The sequence below is a fragment of the Kogia breviceps genome, chromosome 14 (genome assembly GCF_026419965.1).
Source record: "Kogia breviceps isolate mKogBre1 chromosome 14, mKogBre1 haplotype 1, whole genome shotgun sequence".
In the NCBI taxonomy this organism is placed as follows: domain Eukaryota; kingdom Metazoa; phylum Chordata; class Mammalia; order Artiodactyla; family Physeteridae; genus Kogia; species Kogia breviceps.
This window is the reverse complement of record NC_081323.1, coordinates 86,701,867-86,717,110: the sequence shown is the minus strand read 5'-3', so window position 1 is coordinate 86,717,110 and position 15,244 is coordinate 86,701,867. Positions and strand designations below refer to the sequence as shown.

At 53.9% G+C, this 15,244-nt stretch overlaps 1 protein-coding gene across 3 annotated transcripts; it reads right to left on the bottom strand.

Annotated features, from left to right (window-relative positions):
* Positions 1 to 801: 801 nt before the first annotated feature.
* Positions 802 to 14,483, bottom strand: INTS15 (integrator complex subunit 15). 3 transcript variants are annotated; one of them, XM_059036426.2, is made up of 6 exons: positions 13,998 to 14,483; positions 13,332 to 13,553; positions 10,881 to 11,046; positions 6,247 to 6,771; positions 5,433 to 5,472; positions 802 to 1,618 (listed from the first exon to the last, which is right to left on the bottom strand). In XM_059036426.2, the coding sequence occupies exons 1-6, from the start codon at positions 14,187 to 14,189 to the stop codon at positions 1,417 to 1,419; spliced, it is 1,347 nt and encodes a 448-aa protein (XP_058892409.1). In that variant the 5' UTR covers positions 14,190 to 14,483; the 3' UTR covers positions 802 to 1,416. The 3 variants fall into 3 exon arrangements, with proteins under 3 accessions (XP_058892409.1, XP_058892412.1, XP_058892411.1); XM_059036429.2 differs by having other exon boundaries at positions 802 to 1,429; XM_059036428.2 differs by lacking the exon at positions 13,998 to 14,483 and adding an exon at positions 13,757 to 13,976.
* Positions 14,484 to 15,244: the final 761 nt, after the last annotated feature.

Here is a 15,244-nt window from a genome sequence, read left to right as displayed (position 1 = left end):
AAACAGGAAACACAGGGATAATGAAATCAAACTCAAAGAAAAGGTAATTTCCTCTCTAGTTCATGGCTCTCAAAAGCAACTTAAAAGCGGGGTCCTGATAAGGCTTCCCTTGCAGGCTGGTTCCTACACACCGGCTGGGGCAGAGGGGGAGCCTGGCTGAGCACTCCCGGGGCCCACGGAGGACCGCGAGCTCACGGCCCTGAGAAAGCACCCATGGTCACGGACCCCGGAGGCCACGTATGGCCTCACAGCAAAACTGCACTACCTTGAGAGATGCCCTAAACTCCAGACGAAAAGACAGACACACACACACACACACACGCACAATCTGGTTTGGTCTGGTCTCCCAGGGCACGGACTTCAGCAACAGCAGGGTAAACAACGGCAAGGTTAAATTTTACCCCCTCGAGTTAATCTTGGTCCTCCACGCTCACTGTTTGCTGTAACCGCCTCTCATCCCTCACGTTCAGCCTAGGGGAGCCCAGCACCGGGGTTACTGATTATCCCTCCTTCCTCCCCGAACCAGTAAGTGAGAGCGCCGAGCAGATACCTTCCAACCGCGCGCTGGAGAAAAGCTCCCGGGGCCCGAGTCTTGTTCCAGAAGGAAGGAAGGAGCCGCAGCTGAAGCAGAGACAGACCCTGGGGGCCCCGCGCACGGCGGGGAGCATCTGCGGCGTTTCGGCCAAAAGGAGCGCCTACAATTGTATCCAATCTCCTCACCAGGACCGCTGCGGACTGGGGAGGACATCCCCAAGGCCCACAGCTACTAAGTTTTAAAGATACAGTCCATAAAGTCTATGAAACTGTTTAGAAAAAATTTATTTGAACACATGGAAAGAAAACTTAGAGACCCCAATAAAACAGAGACATCCCTTTCCCCACTGACGGGGGCCACGCTCACAGGTTCCCCTGACCTGTGGGGGCCAAGTGCTGGGTGAGAGCTCGCCACGCCGAGGGTTCGGCCTCACGCTCCCGGAGCCACGGGAGTGCCTCGTGCTCCTGGCGGGACACAGCCCGTCCACAAGGAGGGAAGCCAGACACGCGGACTTGCGGCCGCTGCTCCTCCACCAGTGCTCCGACGGCACAGGCTCAGGGCGTGTGTCTGCAATGACACCCCAGACCACAGGCTCACAGCCCCTGCAGCTCTTAAAGATGCCCGCATCGCTCCGCAGAGGGCTGGACGTTTCCTTTCATCGATCCCATCTGGGCTTTTACGAATGAGACAGGTAGGAGGCACCTGGACGGCGACGTCGCAGAACTTCCGCACTGACCCGGCTCCGTGGTTCTGCAGCAAGGACGGGCCGCCTGGCTGCCCCCCCGAGCCCTCTCCTATGGATCGGTCGTCCTTTCCTGGGAAGGCTTCCTCCAACCAGGCACGGAAGGCACGGTGCCACTCAGCGGTTCGCGGGGGCCAGCCTAGCGGATGGGCCTGAACGGGAAGGTCATGCCTGAGATGAAGGTGTGGCCGGGGTGCGCGGGCAGGGCGGGGTGGGCGGCGGGGTGGGCCGGCACAGCCCCGTAGCCCAGCGGGGGTGTGTGGATGTGAGGGTAGAACCCGGGAGGGAGTGCCGCGTGCGGCGACTGCGGCACGGGGCCCGAGATCACCAGCTGGAGAAGGCTGCAAACACAAGGAGAAGGGTTAGGATGCGCTGGTGCCGACGGTGACGTCCGCCCGACCGCGGCGCTATGGGTGCGGGGCAGGCTAGGCTGCCGTGGTCCTCCTCGCTCCTGTGCCGCGACAACGCCGAGTCTCCAGGGAGGACGGAGGGCGGCTCACGGCTGGGGAGCAGCAGGAGGGGCTGACCTGGAGGCGGCAGGATGTACTGACAGACTGGTGCCCGGAGAGGTGAGGGGCTGCGGTGGGAAAAGCCAGGATCCCGCCGGCAGTGATGGGGAGGGAGGGGGCAGGGCCTGTGGTCCATGGAAGCTCCGGACACAGCCTTGGCATCTGTGGCTTGGGGACCATGCAGCTGAGCACTGGCGTCAGCCTCACCTGTCCACACCTTTGGGGTCGTGGCTGAGGAGCCACCGCAGAAAGGACAGAGGGCCACGCTTCTCCAAGTCCTTCCTAATGAGCGAGTCCTCACTGAATTCCAAGCAAAGCCACACAGAGGGTGGCTTTTCACATGACCCTGATGTCCGGAGTCCTGAGGAATGGCCCCGGCCTGGACCCAGCCCTCACCCACTTTCAGGGCCCCCTCCCACCCCCAAGAGCCCTCCCCAAGCCCCCCCCGCCACCCTGGCCTGTGCTCGGCTCTCTGTGGTTCAGCACATCAACAGCCTCTGCCTCCAGGAAGTCCTCCCTCCTGAATTCAATGCCGCCTCCCATGCCGGTCCCTTCTGAAACCCCTTGAAGAGCTTCCTCTCATTAGTCTCATCCCATCTAACGCCACCCTCCCCTCCCAGCACGGTCAGCAGAGCGTCCTAACTTTCTCACCACCTCTAGCTTGTCTGGACTCAGCCTGAAATAACCAACTCCCCCGTTTACGCCCCTTCAGGACAGAGGGCTCCTGCCCAGCCCTGCCCTCACCCTGGATCCCCTGGCCTCCGCGCTTTGCTCTCCCGGCCTCACCCAGGGCCGTGGCTCCGGCTGGGTCCTGTCTCTCGAGTGTCTACACTACAGTGTCTCCACATCACCAAACCCCGCCTGCCAGGCCCCGTTCATGCCCCCCACTTGCCCCTCAGCGTCCCGGTCCCACGAGGCCGCACCTTCCCTGCATGCTGTCCTGCTTGGCCCAGCGAAAGCCCGCCCCACCGGGCCACTTCACCCTTGGGTGACTGACTGCGGTTGGCTGCTTCCTGGAGCTCCGAGATGAAGCGGGGGGCGGGCCTAGGTCTTTGGCAGAGTGAGCCTCATGCTCTCCCACCCCCCAAGTACAAAGTCTGGTACCCAGGGCCCCCAGGAGGGGCTCAGGCAGTAAACCCAGGGGTGAAGAAAGCTGGTGCCTTTCAGTGGCTTGAAGCTCTTCGGACTCTTTTCACTACGTTTTAATAACTACTACGGTTTAATAAGTCTGGGTAAGAAATTCAAGGAAAATAAGCAAAGACAGATAAGTAAGTCTAAGGAGGGAATACTGTGGAGGCAAAATGTAGGTCACATGCCCGTTTGAGCCGGAGAGAAGGGGTCTCAGGAAGGTTCTGGTCTCCGGCCCAGAAGACGATTAACACAGAAGGAACAGGCGGAAATCAAAGAGGTGGTAAGTCCGAGTGACCGCAGGCCACTCCTTCCCCACGTCAGTGTCAGGCTGCCCCGCAGGGACTGGGGCCCAGGGCTGCGCCCAGGGCTGCGGGCGGGAGCAGCAGCTAGAGGCCCCGGGGGGGCTGTTAGAAGTTCCAGAGGATTCCCACGGGGACCCCCGGTTATAACACTAAGATGATAAACGATTCATACCCTATCACTATTTTAATGCCCTGGAAACATCAAACATTAAATAAAAGCTGTGCACAAAGAAGGAAAAGGTTACAAAGGGATTAGTGCAAGGAGGTGAAGAGGTGCCACTGGCACTGACGACGTCCTCAGACGGGGGAGACTTCCTTGGAGGGAAGAAAGGAAAGAAGGAAGGGACGGAGGGAGGGAGACAAAGAAACAGTGTGGGCTCCCGAGGGTGAGATGGCCTCTGGACAAGCTGTCCACCCTGCTGACGTCACATCTCCAGGTGGGCCATTCTGTTGCTCCAGAAGCCCCCGTTTAACCACCCAGATGCCTGCCTGGGGCTGCCTGCCCCTTAGAGCCCGACGCCAAGCTCCCGGGCCTCTGGCTGCAGCTCCTCTCCTGTCAGCCCGGGAAGTAGCATCCGGCCCACCTTCCGGCCTCAAATTAAGCCTTCGCTCAACCTGCCACACCTGCCCCACTCCCGGGCCCCGGCAGGGCTGGTGGGTCGGGCCCTGGGTGGCTGGGAGCTCACACAGTGCCGAGGGGCCCGGCGGGCCTGCTCACCGTCTGTCGGCACTGCCTGCCAACACCAGCCCTGGAGCCCCACTAGCCACCTTAAAAACCAGTGCGACCCTCCGAAGAAACAACTCAGCTGTTTTCATTCCTGTAAGCGCTGCCCAGGTGCACACGGCAGGGAGAAGGGGAGTTCTGCCTTCAACTATAAACATCTCCTCACACGGTGGCCACAATTACTTTTTTTTTTTTTTGGCGGTACGCGGGCCTCTCACTGCTGTGGCCTGTCCCGTCGCAGAGCACAGGCTCCGGACGCGAAGGCTCAGCGGCCATGGCTCACGGGCCCAGCCGCTCCGCGGCACGCGGGATCCTCCCGGACCGGGGCACGAACCCGCGTCCCCCGCATCGGCAGGCGGACTCCCAACCACTGCGCCACCAAGGAGAGCCCCACGATTACTATTTTTCGTGGACACATAATGTTCTATCCTTCTGATGTATCATTACTAACTTACTAAGTATCCCCATGCTATGGGATGGTTAGCTTGTTTCTGACTTTTTGCTACTGATAAGACTGCCTTTGCATGAAACATTTTTGGGCACATAGCTTTTTGCTTCTTAGCTTCAGTGAAATTAATTCCATTAAGAGAAACTCCTATTACACAAATAACAGTAAAAGTGACAGTAGCTAACACTTCTTAGGTTATTTACATATCAAGTACCATTCTAAGTGCTTTCTATGTTTTTACTCAATTAATCCTCACAAAAATCCTATGAGGGCAGCAGGGCGGGGGAGGCAGGTACTATTGCTTTCTTGATTTTATAGAGAAAACAGAGGTAGTGGGAACTTGCCCAAGGTCTTACAGATAGGAAGTAGTAGGGGTGGAATTCTCACCAGAAGCTGCTATGACCACACAGTTCCTGCTTTTCACCATTACCACTGCTTCCCCCCAAATTAGGACAACCACCACCACTTACGGAGAGACTCCCGTGTGCCGCGGACAAAGAACTTTGCAAACACCACCTCATTTAAACCTCACTGCAACCCTGTGGGGCAGGTGAATTACAGTCCCCATTTTACAAGGGGGGAAACCAAGGCAAAAGAGTCAGCCCCAGCGTCACCGCAAACCACAGACAGAACCCGGTCTGCGCCACCCGAGACCAAGGCGCTGGCCTAACCGACACAGTATATCCCTGAGGGCTGTGCAATCAATGTCGCCAACAGCACGCGACATCACCACGACACACACGCATGCTGACTTAGTGAGCAGTAAAGGCCCCCCGAGTTCTCTCCGGCTTCTTCCTTGACGCCCAGGACGGCCGCTTTTCTTACCTCGTTGATGGACTCCCTGCCTGGGCTTCCTCGCCTGTGTTATGCTATCACATCCATTCCCCTACTTACTGTCAGGTTCTGGGGGGTCCCTTATTCACAGACGCTCTAGACCCTGCAGACCAGCTCTCCCCAAGAAACCAGGACAAGGGGTCCGCCCTGCCTTGCACCCCACCACTCCCGCCCCCGCCCAGCTAGAAGGCTTGGGAGGGTACTTACTTATTATGGGGCAGCCGGGAGCACAAGGTTCTCAGGTCATCTGAAATGAAGGAGACACAGAATTAAGGAACGGCCTGGAGATGACGAGGGGAGAGGTCTGCGGATGTTCAAGGGTGCCAGCGAGACGGTAACGGTACCTCATGCTCAACTTCCTATAGCATCGTTTAGAAGCTGGGCTCTCTTTTTCTTCCATTTTTGCTTTAACACACGCCCTCAACAGCAGACATCACTTAGGAAAGGGGGCAGCTCTACCGGCAATTTGTCAGGTGGCTGGGAAAAGGCCCAGACAACAGATCAGACGCCCAAGGCTAAGAGCGAGATAGAGGGAAACCCATCTCCAGGGACTACTGCATGAGCCAGCAGCCAAAGAGCAAACCAAAGTGTGTCGTTAGCATCAGATCATTCTTCTGGGCGAGTTCAAGCACTGAAATGCAGAATTAAGGAGCCCTCTGGACAGGTGATGGGAATGTTTCCTGCACCTAAACAGCTGCATTTCATCGTATGTAAATTATGCCACAATGGAAGAGAACTGCAGAAAAAGAAAAGATTCCCTAAGAGGGAGGAGACTAAGCCATTATTATCTGTGCTCTGGAGGCATCCCCAGGCCTGGGCAAAACAGCCAGGAGACACCCAGATGCCACGGCCACAGGATTCTACCTGGGCGTGTCCTGCGACTTCCGCCCACCTGCCCTGCGTTCACCGAGAGGAAAGAAGTCCTAAAAGCGGAAAACAGTCCTTGTCCAGGAGCCCCTATTTTCTTTCCGACGGGTGGTGGTGACCCTCCCCGGGGAGGCCTGGCCAGGCATTCACCCACCTCTCGTGCACAGCAGGGCTCCAGAGGCCATGGCCACCTGCAGGGCCTGTGCCAGCCGGTCCAGGGAGAGCTCGATCTCCTGGGAGGCGTTGAGGGGGTTCAGTTCATCCGCCAATCTGTTGATCTCCTCCACCAGCGGGACCATGTGGTCAAACAGGATGAGCCCCAGGCGGCCGTACAGGTTCTTCTCGGTCAAGTGCACCTGGAGCATCATGAGGACCTGCAGGACGCTGAGGTGGAGCTTTGAGTACAAGAGGTGGGAGTCTCTGTCCAGGCCCCCCGAGTCCTTGGTGACTTTGGCAGTGACGTGGCCATTGGCTAAGGGGGGCTGCTTCTTCCTTTTATAAGCCAGGGGGGCCTTCACACACCAGCGGATCAATCCAGTGAGTGGGGTGAGCTCTAAAAATCCTATTGGGAGATTGGCTGCAATTGGAGTATTTAAAAAAGTGATGAGAATCAACCTCGGGTCCTCAAAAATCCAGTTGACAATCATCTCAAGCAAGTCCAACGGTGGGATGAGATCGTCTGCAAAACAAAGTCAGAAGGGTCTTCAGCCCCACGGACAGGAGACAGGGAAAGACGGACCTCAAGGTCACAGTACTCACCACCCGACATCCAGAGGACGCACCTCTGTCCTCATCTACCCTCTGTCTCCCTTCCTGGAACGTACCCTCCGAGAGGGCTGGGCTCTCATCCGGCTTAGGAAGGCCTGGCCATGGCTGGGCTCAAAGCATTAAACCAACAATTCCCTAGAACTCCACTATGCCTTGTGAACCTATGTGCCAATTTAAATAAAAGTCCACTATCTATGTCCACAACTACCACCACCACACTTCATCCCTTCCCTTGTGAGTAGGTTTCGCCCCCGTGTTTGGTGTCCCCTCAGTGGCACGGTGACAGCTACAGTGGCCTTCAGGGAGCAGCTCAGAGTCCAGACAGCGATCTGTCACCTGCCAGGAGCCATCCCAGCCCCAAGCCTGGAACCTCTAAACAAGGCCCGGCCTCCTGTGATTCCTGAGGTCTAGTACATTCTATGGCAAGACAGAGAACAGTCATTATAAAAACAAAAGTTGACATTTATTCTGAGATTACAACATGCCAGGCACTGGGCTGAGTCCTAACACAGGTGAACTCACTTAATCCTCAAAGAAACCATCTATTACATAAAGGATGAGGAAACTGAGGCACAGAGATGTTAAATCACTTTCTCCAGACTACGTGGTGGGCCCAGACCTGACCCCAGGCGGCCCAGCTCTTACCACTAGGCTACACCGCCCATCCTGGGGTCAGCGGACACTGCCCTTGGGGTGTCTGTGTGCCTGGGAGCGGGTCCCCAGCCTCCTGCCTCTGGGGCTGCGCACACCTCAGCTCATGAAGAAGCCCCTTCCAGGCTGCTGAGGTCCAGAGCCAAGCGTGAGAAGAGAGGGGGGCACGGTGAGGCCCGTGTTGCTGTGAAGTCTCCAACTGCTCTTCCTCAGGAGACACCGGCCTCCCCGCTGGGACTGTCTACTGTTTGGGGGCTACCCCACGCCCTTCCCTTCTGCCACAAAATGACGGGGACCAGAGGAAGCAGCTGTCGTCTATGACCTTTACTTGGCAAAATAAACAGTGGTGACCCCGTGTCTGGCCCCTTGACTCCCCGAAACGTTTCTGTCTGGGACACGCCCGTCTCAGGCCCACTCCTCCAGCAACCCAGCCCCTCCCCCACCCCACACCCGTCTAGCTGGGGCATCTCCGGAGCCTGAAGGCGGCATATGCACACATGCTGTGTACACGTGTGCTCAGTGAGTACACGTGAGCGTGTGTACTTGCGTGAATAATCTCCACAACCTTCGTACGCGGAGACCCAAGTTCCCTGTGACACGGGGGCAAGAGGGTGTTCTGTTCGGTTAGGTGAGCCCCTTCCATTTCACAGCTTTGGAGGCACAGACGCCCGTTACCCACAGCACCACGAGCAGCAGCAAGCAGCCCGCCGCCAGCGGACTCAGGCCCACCCTCTGGGCCACCACTATGGAGCCAGGGATTTCCGTATCTCCAACCTCATCCAATTGTACATATAAACATATAGCTCTTTCTACGTCGATCCTACCTCGACAGAGTGGTTTAGAAAAAAGACTGACATGTCAGACTGGCAAATTGACTTAAGGGAAAAATACCACGTCTCATGTCCACCCTAGAACGTTAGTGGTATTTTCTGAACATTATTTCCTTCTCCATACGTTAACGAATCCATTCCCAGCGTTAAGGCCAATTTCTGTCCTTGTTGCCCTGGAATAACCGATGACTTGAAAGAGCAACTACGATGCCACAAATCTTTCCTATGGGAACACAAAGGACCTGAATACCGTGCCTAGCTATTAAGAGCTCTTGAGAAGCCTCTTAGGAGAGCGCCAGGGAAGACTCCACTCCAGCAACGGGGCGCCCACAAGCCCTGCCCCCCATCCCAGCGAGCGGCACGCAGCGACAAAAGCAAAGTACGCGATTACACGCGGGTATGATACGCACTTAAACGTTCATGGTAGGTCCGTGCGAACTTTCTCAAGCGAACTAAAAAGTCTAACAGCAAGGAAAAGAGTTACAAATAAAAGGAGAATCAAATACAATCAGGGTGCTGGCAGGAGACCAATGCTGGACTGAACAAAAGTGGAGAATGCTGCTAAGGCTTTCCAGCAGCTGGGTTAGTTATAACCAGGAGAAGAAAGAGGCTACCTGCTAGCCCTCTGAGCAGCCAGAGCTGAGGGCAGAGGAGGAACCTGAACTACAACAGCGGGCTTCGGGTCTGCCTCTGCAGAGAAAGCTGCTCACGAGGGCTAGGCCTGTACCTTCCCCAAATGCAAAGCGAGGGCAGCAGCCCTAGCCAGGGGCCGCAAGGGCCGTGGGGGTCATTCAAGGACACAGATGTAGAAGGACTCAGTGCTTGTCAATCCATGTTCCTTGGAACCCACTCCTGGGGGAGGAAAGTGGGCAGCAGGGCCCAGTGGGTGGGGTCTGAGACCCCTGCCACAATCCAACCAGAGCTGGTCAACTTCTCTTGGTTTTCTTTATTGGGGGTCCAGAGGGCTCTGCTGCTGGACAGGGACGACGGACGTGGGCTTCTCCCAGCTGAAGTCAAATGCCATCTAATGGCCTCCCTGAGGCCCTCTCCTAGTACCTTGCTAAGGAAGTCTCAGAACATCACCCACAGTCCAACAGACACGCTTGCCTCCCGGTGTAGAAAGGACACATCACGGCCTGGGTAATGTTGTTGCCACAAATGTTTAACTTGAACCTTTCATAAGGAAGCAGACAAAACTAAATTGAGGGACATTTTGCAAAACAACAGGCCTGAGCTCTCAAAAAATGTCAATATCACAGAGATTTTTTTAAAAGCTGGGAACTGTTTTATTTTTTTTTTAACATCTTTACTGGAGTATAATTGCTTTACAATGGTGTGTTAGTTTCTGCTGTATAACAAAATCAATCAGCTATACATGTACATATATCCCCATATCTCCTCACTCTTGCATCTCCCTCCCACCCTCCCTATCTCAATCCTCTAGGTGGTCACAAAGCACCGAGCTGCTCTCCCTGTGCTATGTGGCTGCTTCCCACTCGCTATCTAGTTTACATTTGGCCGTGCATATACGTCCACGCCACTCTCTCTCTTTGTCCCAACTTACCCTTCCCCCTCCCTGTGTCCTCAATTCCATTCTCTGCGTCTGTGTGGGAACTATTTTAAAAGGACCAAAGTGACATAACAACTATGTATGAGCCTTGACTGGATCCCGAGTTCTCCTCGTCCCTCAAAAGGGGGGGAAAGGCTATAAAAGACATTGTTGAGACGATCAAGGAAATGTGAACAACGGCTATATATGAGATAAAAGTATTCTGTCAGTATTCAATTTCTTACATGTGATAATGGTATCATGTTTGTGTAAGGGAGTGTTCTTGTTCTTAGATACACATTTAAGTACTTGGTACCTGACACTGGCAACAAACTCAAGGGTTCAGGAAAAAAATACTTGTGAGTGTGTATGTGGAGAGAAGGGGAAAGAAAGAAAGAGCAAAAGGAAAAGAGAAAAAAAAAAAGAATATATGGCAAATGTTAATAACTGGTGAACCTCGGTGAGAGATACACAAACCTTTGTTGTAATATTCTTGCAGCTTTCCTGAAGTTTTGCAATTTTTCAAAATAAAACGTCGGGAATAAAAAAAGCAAGTCATGGGGACTTCCCTGGTGGCCCACTGGTTAGGATGCTGTGCTTCCAATGCAGGGACCGTGGGTTCAGTGCCTGCTTGGGGAACTAAGATCACACGTGCTAAGTGGTGCGTTCCGCAAAAAAAAAAGAAGCAGGTCATGTCTGGGGAGAAAGCCACATCTGCCCCAGACACCAGACCCTTGCTTATTAGCTGTCTGCCACCTGGACCATTCTGAGTCAGGCGAATGGGACTCACTAGGGAAAGTTCCCTGTTAGCAAATTCCAGAGGTGCAGGTGGCCCATCCCTTTAGCTTTCAGCCTGAAATAAAATACACACTTCAGAGAGAGAGAGAGAGAGAGAGAGAGAAAGGCCATCCGCTGGCTGGGTGTTCAGCGCAAATACGACTAGCAATCGGCCGAAGCCTCTTGAAGGGTAACGGTCCGCTTAAAGTTTACCTGACGACAGGTCATACAGCGCAGTGACTGAGGTGATGAACTGGCAGCAGAAGCGAGGGCTGGCGCTGAATATCTGCTTCAGCGTCTGAACGGATCCTGGCACCAGACAGCAGTAGTCATCCACGAGGGCCCTGGCTAACCGCACACAGTAGAGCACAGGCGTCCGCTGGAAAGAAGCCACAGTGCATGTAACTGCAGGTTTTGTGAGCCAGGAGACTAGCAACTCTGTACACATGGTGAAGATGAGAACCGGCAGGACCCCCTCCAAGAGGGGAAGAAGACGTTAACAGCTTACTCTGAAGCAGAGGTTGGCAAATGAAAGCCCGCAGACCAAATCCACCCTGCCGCCTCCTTTTGTAAATAAAGTTTTATTGAAACACAGCCCTGCTCATGTGTTTGCTATTGTCTCAGGCTGCTCCTGCACTACAAGGGCACAACTGAGTAGGGGTGACAGAGGTCATATGACCCGAGGGACTTCCCTGGTGGTCCAGTGGCTGAGACTCCACGCTCCCGATAGAGGGGGACCCGGGTTCGATCCCTGGTCAGGGAACTAGATCTTGTATGCCGCAACTAAAGATCCCGCACGTGGCAACGAAGATCCTGCATGCAGCAACTAAGACCCAGAGCTGCCAAATAAATAATTTTTTTTTTTACAAGAGAGATTATATGACCCAAAAAGCCTAAAATGTTTACTATCTTGCCCTTTACATGAAAGGCCTGCTGACCTTTGAAGTTTACTTCAGAAAAAATCATTCCTGACTTCAAGGGAGGAAGCGACAATTTTTGTAACCCTACAGGTGAGACTCCAAAGGTAAAAATTAACAGTTGCTACCACTTTGATGTGACTTAGGAGAATCCGTGATCTATCATATGATTTAGAGCAGTACTTTCTCACATTCTCCTACAATCCTTTCCTACTACGGATTCCGTGAATACTTTTGAACCCTACATCACCACCCTCCCGTCTTTTTCCTTGCCACTCAGATGCCCATCTGCAGCCACATTTAACCGTTGCTCAGGATGCTACAGTTCCAGGGCTACAACACGGCCTGCAGGGCAAACTGCAAGGAGGCATCAGGCCAGATTGTTCATTCATTCACCAAACCAGCCATCTCCATCCTTTTCTCTGGAGGAAGCTGCAGCCCTACACCCCGGCGTGGCAAACCCTGTCCCAAGCCACAAGACCCTTTCCTGTTGTTAACATCTGCTTTCACTTTGCCAAAACGCCAGCGCAACAGCACCATGAGAGCGAAATGGAAAATTATATGATGAATTTCAAGATGCTAAACTTGACTTCATCAGGTTATCAAGGGATAGAGGTAATCTTGACATGAAATACAACACACAAGAGTTATACATGTGTCCCAGAAATCAGAATGGTGGCCACTCTGATACAGATTCCCTTGAGATTTACCTACGTATTACAAAGAACAAAATATATTTTTACTAGCCAAATTTTAAAGAGAAACAAGATCACAGGAAAAACATTTAAATAAACTGAAAAAAACCCAAAAGATGTCAAGTCCTTGGGAATGAAACAGGTTTGAAAAACTGAAATGTAGTAAATTTTGTTAGCTTAGCTGAGGATCACGTTCATCAAAAATTTGAGTTAATGATTACTCTAAGTGGATTATGAATTTTTCAACAACTCTGAGTAACAAAAAAGCAAAAGAGAATAGATCTTCCAAAAAACTATCTAACACGAAGTCTACTGTGAAAATACTTTTTTTTTTTTTTTTTTAAAGATATTTAAAAACACTATAGAGGGCTCCTATGTCCATATCCATTAGAAGAGCCATCAGCTTTGAAATGGCACCCTGGAACAACTCCCATGTTTACTGATCTAACTGTACAAAAAACAAGCAAACAGGGCTTCCCTGGTGGCGCAGTGGTTGAGAATCCGCCTGCCGATGCAGGGGACACGGGTTCGTGCCCTGGTCCGGGAAGATCCCACATGCCGCGGAGCAACTAAGCCCGTGAGCCATGGCTGCTAGGCCTGCGCGTCCGGAGCCTGTGCTCCGCAACGGGAGAGGCCACAGCAGTGAGAGGCCCGCGTACCGCAAAAAAAAAAAAAAAAAAAAAAAAAAAAAACAAGCAAACATTGCCACAGTTGTTTGACACATAATGACCTTAAAAAAAAAAAAAAAGAATCCAATCTTTTGAGACTACATGCACAGCTGTTTTCAAAATCCTACCTTATTGTTTTCAACTAAGAAAAATGATTTCTCACTTATTCTGAAGATGGAGCCTTCATTTACCGTTACAAACTACTGTTTTCTCAAGAATGGTGATAACCTGTATATATAGGTGTGGGGTATCAGCATACAGGGCAGGAACATCAAGGAGATAACATATGGAAAAGACCTCTCTAGAAATCCAATTAAGTTAAACTTCCTGACACCGAACATCTCCTCGGACATGCTCAGGAGAAGGCTATCTCTAGGGACGTACCTGGAGCCAGGAGGCTGTACACTCCAACACTGGGATTCGACACACAGCCACTGCCATGGAGACCAGCTTTCCCAACAAGCTCATTCGGCTGTCATCGGCCTTGTTCCCTTGGGGGCTGAAAAGGGATGAGAAAATAATCTGCCGGACAGAGTCCTTGCTTTGCTCCTGGAAATAACTGCACATGATTTCAAGAAGTTGGAGCTCCTGAAGTGAATTCAATCTCTGTAAAACAAATCCAGGAGAAGCGATGAGAAATTCAGCCTATTAGTTTCACACAGTGAGAAAACAGAAAACACTGGTTTCCCCAGGGCACTTTTCACCTCCCTAAAGCCCAGGTCCCACGGAGTAGAACTCTCTACTGTTAATCTCGAGAAACACCATTCTACGTCATTATGCATCATCCTAGGGGGCTCAGGATGACCTACAGCGGTTCGAGATTCTCGGTAACAGGCCTTTAAAGTCTCTTCCTTTAACACCATTGAGACATGGCTGTCACAGGCCCCACAAAACGGGCATTTTGGCTGCTGCTGAAGGAGCAAGGCCAAAGGCGAGGACGGAGCCCCCGATCCGAAGAGCGTTTGTGGTGTGGACGACGCTTGTCACCGAGAAGGAAAAAGGAGCCGGAGTTTACTTATCGGGGACGCGGCAGCCGGCCGCCCGGCGCACCTTGGGCTGCGCGCCGCGCTCCTTGGGCACCTGGAACACGAACTCCTCGAGCAGCTCCACAGGGCCCTTGTCCACGATGGGCAGCGGCGCGCTCTGCAGCTGGCTGCTGAAGTAGATGTCCAGGTGATACAGCACCTCCTTGGCGGCGCTGAGCGCGTCGCGGCGCAGGAGCGAGTGGCGGATGTCGCTCATGGTGCCACCTCTGCGGCCGGGGCGCCGGGAGCGCGGCGGGACTTCCGCCCCGGGCCCCGCGGACGCGCCCGCCGCTGCCGAGACAAAGAGGCCGCGAGTCGTCCTCCGCCCGCCGACCCTGGGCCTGGGCCACGGCGCCCGCCCGCTCCCCGTTCCCCGTTCGGGCCCGCTTAGGGGGCCACCGCCGCCGCCGGCGGACAGCGGGCGCCTCGGGTGTGCGACTCCGGCGCCACCAAGAGCCCTGAGCACCCGATGCCGCGGAGTCGAAAGGTGGTGGATGCCGAGCGCGGCAACGGCGGCCCACAAGGGCCAAGAGGAGGCGGTAGCGAGGGCCCGCCCCCTGATGGCGCCCCCTGGCGGCTCCGCCTGCGGGCGCGGAAGGGCCCAGCCCCTGGGCCGCGCGACCGCCGAGGGGGTCTCGAGCGGCCGCGCTGGGGGCCACATCCACCAGAGAACGCACTGTAGGTCTTGTGCGCGCGCCCCAGCCCCGCAAGGCCCGCCCGGAGGTCCCCTTGCTTTCTCTGAGCGGCGTTCAAACCCTACACATGTGATTCCATGGAGTTTTACAAGGATAGGGTGGTGGTGCAGGGCCGTGGCTCGGGCCTCAGCCGTTCATCTTTAACGTTATATCTAGTCTGAACTCGGGGCTGCGACGACAAATGATGTCTGCCTACCTGAGAGTCCCTATTCCCCAGCCACCTCCAGGCTGGTCCCGTCTAGCCTGGGAGGGCCATAGGAATCAGGTCTCCTGCTCCTGACCACTAAGACCTGAAAACCTAAAAACCCTCAGCACTTTCTATGAATCTCTTTTCCTGCATTCATCTCTCTGCAATGAATGAACAGGGAGGGTTAGCCTGGGATTTTAAAAACGGCAGAAATGACTTGAATGTGGTCACAAGAGGCCAGTGGAGGGCAGGCCAGAGGCCACAGGAATAAGCCTTCTGTAAAAGGTCCATTCGGTGGGCCTAGGAGAGGATGCTGGGTGTGGTCAAGGAGATGAAAAAAGCCAAGGCCTTTCCCAGGGAAAGATGGAAAGGACATTAAAGAGGGTGCAG

Coding starts and splice junctions, on each gene's coding strand:
- INTS15 (XM_059036426.2), bottom strand. CDS start 14,189: ATGAGCGACATCCGCCACTCGCTCCTGCGCCGCGACGCGCTCAGCGCC. Junction 13,554..13,997: donor AGCGCGGCGCGCAGCCCAAG/GTGCGCCGGGCG, acceptor TTTGTTTTACAG/AGATTGAATTCACTTCAGGA. Junction 1,619..5,432: donor TCCCGGCTGCCCCATAATAA/GTAAGTACCCTC, acceptor TTGTGTTTGCAG/CCTTCTCCAGCTGGTGATCT.